General features: G+C 48.5%; 1 protein-coding gene across 1 annotated transcript in view; it reads left to right on the forward strand.

The window, feature by feature from the left end:
- The window catches only part of DHX38 (DEAH-box helicase 38), a 20563-nt gene extending 14766 nt beyond the window's left edge, over nt 1-5797 (forward strand). The window contains exons 21-27 of the mRNA XM_006152682.3: nt 19-173; nt 517-672; nt 765-899; nt 1042-1167; nt 1639-1734; nt 4004-4125; nt 5298-5797. Of these exons, the coding sequence (XP_006152744.1) occupies nt 19-173; nt 517-672; nt 765-899; nt 1042-1167; nt 1639-1734; nt 4004-4125; nt 5298-5382 (875 nt within the window). The 3' untranslated portion in view covers nt 5383-5797. The remainder of the gene's footprint in view (nt 1-18; nt 174-516; nt 673-764; nt 900-1041; nt 1168-1638; nt 1735-4003; nt 4126-5297) is intronic.
- The last annotated feature ends 2574 nt before the right edge of the window (nt 5798-8371 follow it).

Consider the following 8371-nt stretch of genomic DNA (forward strand, 5'->3'; position numbering starts at 1 on the left):
TGTTGCTCCCTCTCCTAGGGGGTCTGACCTCCACGGGGCGCCTGATGGTCGAGTTCCCGCTGGACCCAGCCCTGTCCAAGATGCTCATTGTGTCCTGCGACATGGGCTGCAGCTCCGAGATCCTGCTCATCGTCTCCATGCTCTCAGTCCCGGCCATCTTCTACAGGCCCAAGGTGGGAGGCGCGCCTGGAGGCCTCGGGGGAGGCTTGGAGGGGAACGGCTTCTCTTCTGAGGAGTGGTTTTGCTGCTTACTCTAGAGCAAGGTGGGGCAGGGGAAGGATCAGTGTTCTCAGGAATGTTCTGGAAACTTCCCAGAGCATCATCTGTTGTCTAGTGTGGTTGTCCTTGAGCCTTTGAGTTTTGGAATAAATATTTTAGGAGTTACTTTTTTTCCTGTATTGTTAGGGTAACTTTGATGTGTGTGAGGTATGTGACTAGGTGGTAGTGGGAGAACCCCAGGACCTGCTCTGTGGGCTTAGACTCCCCCATGCTTAAAGGTCCTTTTTTCCCTCCTAGGGCCGAGAGGAGGAGAGTGATCAAATCCGGGAGAAGTTTGCTGTCCCTGAGAGTGATCATTTGACCTACCTGAACGTCTATCTACAGTGGAAGAACAATAATTACTCGACCATCTGGTGTAATGACCACTTCATCCATGCCAAGGCCATGCGGAAGGTAGGGTTGGTGGCTCAGATGAACAGGACATTGGGACAAGGGTGGGAGGGGAGGGAGGGCTCCATCGTGGCCCACTCTGTGTCCCACTCTAGGTCCGGGAGGTGCGGGCTCAACTCAAGGACATCATGGTGCAGCAGCGGATGAGCCTGGCCTCCTGCGGCACCGACTGGGACATAGTTAGGAAGTGCATCTGCGCGGCCTACTTCCACCAGGCAGCCAAGCTCAAGGTGAGCCCTGGGAGCTGTGGCCCCTTCCTGGTATGGTTCCTGGGCTTCCCCCAAAGCTGCGTGAAGACGGTGCTGTGGGAGGGGTGGCTGCCCAAGTAAGTCGCGTTGTCCTGAGGTGGTCGCCCGCGTGTCTCTTCCCTAGGGAATCGGGGAGTATGTGAACATCCGCACGGGGATGCCCTGCCACTTGCACCCCACCAGCTCCCTCTTTGGAATGGGCTACACCCCAGACTACATTGTGTATCACGAGTTGGTCATGACCACCAAGGTGAGTCTTTTCCAAGGCACCTGTATCGCATAGGGCCACCTGTCTGGGCAAGGCTCACAACCCTTCACTGCCTTCTGGTATGGACTCTTAGCCTGGGGGACTTGAGGCCAAGGCCTTCGAGGGTGGAGCTTCAGCCAGTTCAGGTGGGAGCGTAACTTCCAGAGCCTCTAGAATACAGTGGCTGCAGCCATGCCAGCAGGGTGTTTTCTGCTCTGTGCTTGGGATGAGCATCCCCTTCTGGTATCATCAGAAGGGTTTTCTGAGAGGCTGGGCCTTTGCCTTTGGATACTGGAGGGCATTTCTCAAGCATAGAGGAACTCGGATGGGATTACAATCTGGGGCTTCTCCCTGGCTTTTTCAGCCATGCAGGGCTGGGTGCAGAGCCCTGCTCACATGGCTCCTAATTATGGAACCACTGTGGGAGGGACACTGGCCTTGCCGTGACTTCTGCTTGTGCCCTTTGGTTTGCAGGAGTACATGCAGTGTGTGACTGCCGTGGATGGGGAGTGGCTGGCCGAGCTGGGCCCCATGTTCTACAGCGTGAAGCAGGCGGGCAAGACGCGGCAGGTGAGCCCTCTGCACCTGCTGTGCAGCTGCTGTTGGCTGTGGTTCCATTAGCCTGGGATTGGGGACCTCGTACCATCTGATTCCCTTACTTCTCTCCAAACCAAGGGGCTGTGATACAGCCATCTTTGGTCAATCCGATTCCCCAACCCACTCCTGTTCCTTGGTTGGCTGAGCCAACCTGGCTAACTGTGGTTGGAGTCCTAGATCTGGAAGCTTTCTTTCTTTCTCTCTCTGGTGAGTGCACATGCCCTATAGCAGATTAAATAATAATAATAAAAAAATTAAATAAATCTTATTTATTTGGAAAGTCTGTATGTTCATAAAAGTGAAAACAATAATAATAAAAAAATTAAATAAATCTTAAAAAAAAGAGACTTATTATTGGAAAGTCTGTATGTTCATAAAAGTGAAAAATGCATGAATTTATCACTTAGCCTCCATTATTGTTAACACTGTTAATTTTGTGTTATTTATAATAATAATAATAAAAAAATTAAATAAATCTTAATTATTTGGAAAGTCTGTATGTTCATAAAAGTGAAAAATGCATGAATTTATCACTTAGCCTCCATTATTGTTAACACTGTTAATTTTGTGTTATTTATTCCCATCATCCTCCACACATACCTATTTTTGTTTTCTGGAGTTTTTTATTTTTAATTTTGCCAGAGGGCACATGTGCTTTGGGGGGGGAGTGGGGAGAAAGGGAGAAAGTAAGAAAGCATCCCTCTCCCCCATGGGGAATGGTCATTCCACAGACCCTTCTCTTCCTGTTTCCTCCTTTGGGATTTTGCACACACATGCACGCAGACCTGGTATATTTTTCATGCTGTTGGGTCTGGGAGTTGAACCGTGCAGTCAGCCGTGTGGATCCACCTTAACCACCACACCACCAGCCTACCCTACTAATATTTTAAAACTTTTCTCAGACATTGTATTACTTTATTTATAGGTATTCGAGTAAGTGTCTTCTACTAAAAAGACTTTTAAAAAATGGTTTCCATGCCATTATCATTTCTTACAAAATTAATACTTAATGTCACTTAAGTCCCTAGTCCTTTTTCAGATTTCTTCATTTATCTCAAAGATAACTTGTGATTGATTTGTTTGAATTAAGATTCAAACTTTGCAATTGGGAAACCAGCAGATGGCATAATGGTTATCTTGTCGGACTCCCATGTAGTCAACTGGAGTTTGAGTCCTGGACCCAGTGGCTTAAAACTCATGCTGGGGGCATGTGCGTGTGTGCCTACAATCCCAAAAGGAGAATGGAGAAGGGATTGCAGTGTGGCCATCCCCCTGGGGGTGATTTCTCACTTTCTGTCTCTCTGACAAGCACATGTGCCCTATAGCAAAAATCTCTCTAAAAGAAATTGCCGTTGGTTGTTAGGTGTGTTAACTTTTATTCCAGAACAGACTGCCCCCACCTTTTCTTATGACATTGATTTACTGGAGCAGCCAGCTCATTTGTCTGTAGACTGTTCCACATTGTATATTTGGTGATGTCTACCTCATGGTGCTGTTGAACTCATGCCTCTGTTTTGTAAATCCATCAGCTAGTAATTAATATGAGGCCTGACGGGTTCTAGTCTGGCCGGGCTAGGCAGGGATGCACACGTGTGGTGCTGTGAACTTCCTTCTAGATGCCATTAGGAGGCACATGTCACCTGGTGGTCCTACTTTTCATGATGCTGACTGTGGAGTTCCAGTGCTGTCAGCCTGGTTCCTCCCTTATAAATTCTTCACCTGCTGCTCCATCGCCTCAGGATTCTAGTGGCTGTTGATGACCACTGCCCGGGTCCATCCTTCAGGGTTGCAGAATGTAGCTGGGCCTTTGCTTTCCCCCCCTCAGTGTAGTCGTCCTCATGCTGGGCCTGTATACGTTTTCCTTACCTTTCCTTTCCTGACTGTATACGTTTTCCTTACCTTTCTTTTCCTGACCGTTCCAGCCAGATGGTATGTCTTCTCTACTTTCCTGAACTTCCTGAAATGGTTGTGTATTTGATTAAAAAACAAAAATGAGGTACTTCCTGAATTTAATGGAGTGCTAAGCCATGGCATGACCAGATTAGGCCTGAGCCTTTCAGTTCTCTATTAAATCAGTGAAAAAAGAAGGCCGTAGCTACAAAGAAAAAGCAGCCTTGGTGCTGGAGAGAGAGCCACCTGGCCCCTGCCTCTGAGCGCTGGCCTGGCCAGCATGTACCCGGTTCCCAGCAGGGGTGGGGTGCAGACAAGACGTCCTCCCCACATGGTTCTCCCCCTTCTCTAGGAGAATCGTCGTCGAGCTAAAGAGGAAGCCTCTGCCATGGAGGAAGAAATGGCCCTGGCTGAGGAGCAGCTGCGGGCCCGGCGACAGGAGCAGGAGAAGCGCAGCCCCCTGGGCAGTGTCAGGTGAGTTTTTGTTCTGGGAGTCTGGCTGGATTAGAGTCCAACCCTGGGAGGCTGCCAGAGACCAGTCCTGATGCAGAGCCCTGATTTAAGAGAAGTTGCCCACGTAAGGGTGAATTAGTGACAGAAATGGCTTTATGTTTGGTGAGCACTTTGTGTTTGGTGGAAGCGTGGGAGAAGTTCCAGGTAACTTCCGGGGTGGTTGTACTCCTGCCACTCCTGGTCATTGTGTTGTATTCAGGAACTGGCGCGGGCTGGAGCTTTTTGCTGACAGGCTTCGTTGTCCAGAGTTTTTACTAGGGTCTTGTTACGTAGGCACGGATGATAGCTACATAGATCTGCATGCTTGAACTCGGTCTCCAGCCCCCTTCCTCTCCCCTCTCTCCCCACAGGTCAGGGATATCATGCTCAGAGTCCTAACTGTAGCCACGTGGTTGGGCTTTCTGGCCAGGCTAGCCCCATCTCGTGCCATCTTGCCAGCATAAACATCAGCAGGCTCACCGTGAGCATCCTTAGCACGAACAATCAGATGTGGTCTGAGGGCCACCACGAACAGCAGTGACAGCTATCACTTGGGAAATTTCAGGATTTAGTTACTCCCAGGACCTGGGGACAGAGGCAGGTCAAAAAAAGTTCACTGCTAGTGGACGTGTGTGCTTGCCAGAGCGAGCGAGCACTCATGGAGCGTGATCACAGGGCAGTCCTTGCTCCTTCATTTCTCCTTCCCGTCAGGATTTCCGGCATGCGCGCACGTGTGTTCCAAGTGTTTTTTAAGCTACCGGGGCTGGGATTTGAACTGTGGTTGTGGGCTCTGGCTTTCTGTGCCCAGCACTTATGGGCCAGCTCTCAAGTCCTTTATTGTGTAGCTGGAGTGGTGAGGTGGATGCAATGCTACCTCCACAGCTCACCTAGTGGGTATGAAGAGAGTTGTGACAAACAAAATCTAGTGTAAGCTTTCTTTAATGAATGTCAGAGTAGGTGAGCTTCCTGTATTTTATCATGCTCCCAGTCAAAAAGGGGAAGCAAGAGTAGTGGGAATGTGCTGAGGAGATTCTTTAGCCCGATAGCCTCTTTCCACACAGGCTGGAAACAGCTCGGCCTCAGAACGTGCCCTGCCCTGCGCTGTGCTGGGAGCGAGGTGCAGCATGTTCCTGACCCTTGTTCTGTGTCTCCAGGTCTACGAAGATCTACACTCCGGGTCGCAAAGAGCAAGGGGAGCCCATGACCCCTCGCCGCACGCCAGCCCGCTTTGGGCTATGAGCTGAGGCTGTGCCAGGAGAGGATGGCAGCCAACTACGGGGTCCTGAGTGGTCTGGCAGGCACGCCCGAGGCAGGCGACAGGCCCTTTCATGTGTGGACTTTGATCTGTGCACAGCAGGCCCCTAGGGCCAGTTCCTGCTGGGCCAGGCTCTGCTGCAGAGGAAGCGAGAGTTCTCAGTGCAGGAGCATGGAAGGCACCGAGCTGCAGAGCAGCTGAGATGCTGCCAGAGCAGAGGGAGGTGGCCGGGTCCATCGCATCCAAATAAACTGTTCCCAGGACACTTGGTGTATAAGTGACTTGGCTGTGACTATGTCTTTTTAAATCCTTAATGTAAAGCAGCAAAACAGACCTAGAGAGAATTGTAATTTGGTTATAATTCAGGATTTGGAAATAAATTTATTATTTGTAAAATGCTATTGCATTTCTGACTTCCTTTTTCCTCCATTGCCCTAAACAGTACTGTGAGGAGGAGGGCAGAACCCCTGTTCTGACTTTCCTTGTGTGGATCTTTCCAGAACCTCAGCTTTACCATCTGTTCTCCAGGTAGAGCTTTTTAGAGGAGGGGTTGGCAGGTGGGACACAGCTGACAGGTCGGGGGACCCAAGAATGCCTGGGACATCAAGCACAGGGCAGGCCAAGGGTGCCTGCTGTTTCTCTGGCTGGTGGGCGACGGCAAGGCTAGCCTGGACGGCCAGTGAGCAGGAGGCAGGTGAGCAGGAGCCTGCTGGCCTCCTCCGGGGTATGCTGGCTGCTGTAAAGGAGCCATGTTATAGCTCAGAAGGGCAGAGTTTCGTGCACCTGTTGACTGAAACTGTATAATGTTGCTTATTGCGTGTAAAAGATGATCCTTAGCAGAATCTCTCTCTTGTTAAGCAGTCTTTAAATCTGCTGAGGCGGCTTTTTGAGTATTTGGCTTTTTGCGCCAACCAGTCTTTATTTGTCTTGGGGACAAAGACAGAACTGGGGCTGGGAGAAGCACCTTGACCCCAGGCCGGTGCAAACAGGAGCCTGTTGGTCCTGGCTTGCTGTGTTTGTTCCAGTCTCGTTCTCCCTCTGTTCCGGGATTTGAGTTTCTGAGTTATAACTCAATGTAAGTTAAAATATGAATCGGGATGAGTTTGAAAGTCAAGCTTTGCCAGCCAGCACTAGCTACCATCTCTGTTTCCGTTCTCTTTACCTCTAGTCACCTTCACTGAGAATGCAGGTGGAAATGACCGCAGGCCTCTCCGGTGAGGAGGGCTTCCAGATGTTCGCCCGGTGCTTAATCCAGGGCGGAGAGAAGTTGGTTGGGTATGTGACCCGTCTATAGTCTCAGGCACGGGCTGTAATGAAATAGGAAAAAGCGCGAGGTCCCAGTTGACAGTGTTATTAGGAAGAAGCTGTGACCTTGGTCACAAACTCTCCAAGTCCCTTAGATAAGGAAAACAAGGCCAGAGAGATTATGATTATTTTTTTCTAGAGGTACAAAAGCCTTTCTATGATAGCAGCTCTGTGGTCTCTGACCAGACCCACAGCCCTGACGTGGACTCTGAGTCTGCATTCACTTTCAGGCTTCCTGGAGTGAGGGAACAGAGCACGTTGGTCTGGACAGTCTTTATAAGAGACCCCTGCCTTGGGGCAGGAGGGTATTTACCTTTAGTCATGTGCATCTACCCTTAGGCTGAGTGGACGATAACAAGGTCTGAGGCAGAGATGGCAGGCTCTTTCTAGGGACCCAGGGCTTGCTTGACAGGTTCTTGTCAACAGCAGACTCAACGGCAGCCCTCAGGTGGGATGCATAGAGAAGTCTAAAGAGACAGTTTGTATGTGGCAAATATTTTCAAGGGAAGTTGACCTCTGGGAGGGAGGAGGCAGGAACCTTAGTGAGGAGATGGGCTGGGGTGGATTCCTTTAGCTCAGGGGGAGAGAAACTATATTCCAGGTGATTAGAAGAGGATCCATCCACCACCAAAAGAATCCTGCTGCCACCGGTTATCAGACTTGGGGTGATAATACCTCCTGCCAGGTGACTTGTTTTATTTATAATTCCTTTGGTGAGTCCATTTTTCCCCCAATTTTATTTTTATTGTAAAATCCACAAAGTTTACCATCTTAACCACTTTCAAATGTACAGTTCAACGTTAAATATTCATAGTGTATGCATTCATCGCTACTATTTATCTCTGTAAATCTTCTCATCTTATAAAGCTGAAACTACTCGTTGAACAACACCTCCCCATTTCTCCTCTCCTCCAGCTCTGGTAATCACCATGCTACTCTTGCTCTGACCATGACTACTCTAAGTGTCTCATAGGAGTGGAACCATGCTGTTTCTTCCATTGTGACAGGCTTACTTCATTTAGCAGCATATCCTCAGAGTTCATGACATTGTGTATATCAGGTTTTGCATTTTTCTTCATTCATTGACGGACCCTTGGGTTGTTTCTTTTAGCAGTTGTGAATAATGCTGCTATGAACATGGTGTGCAAATATCTCTTTGGTACTTTGTTTTCAGTTCTTTTGGGTATATACCCAGAAGCGGATTGCTGGATCATACAGTAGTCCATTTTAAATTTTTTTAGGAATTACCATATTGTTTTCAATACCAGCTGTGCCATTTTACATTTCTACCAAAAGTACACGAAGTTTTGTGTCTCCATGTTCTCACCAACATCAATATTTTTTGTATTTTTTAAATGGTAGCCATCCTAATGAGTGTGATGTCATTGTATCATCCATTTGCATTTCCCTTGTAATTAGTGACACTGAGCATCTTTTTATGTATTTGTGGCCACTTGGTTATCTTCTTCAAAGAAATGTCTATTCAAGTCCTCTGCCCACTTTTGAATAGGATTGTGTTTTCTTGTTGAGCTTTTCTTACTGAGCTTTAGGAGCTCTCTAGATATTTTGGATATTAATTTTTTTTGAGAGGCTTTTGCTATAGGGTGCATGCACTCACCAGAAAGACAGAGAGAGAGAGAGCGAGAGAGAGAGAGAGAGAGAGAGAGA

Source organism: Tupaia chinensis, unplaced genomic scaffold (assembly GCF_000334495.1).
Source record: "Tupaia chinensis unplaced genomic scaffold, TupChi_1.0 Scaffold000355_1, whole genome shotgun sequence".
Lineage (NCBI taxonomy): Eukaryota > Metazoa > Chordata > Mammalia > Scandentia > Tupaiidae > Tupaia > Tupaia belangeri.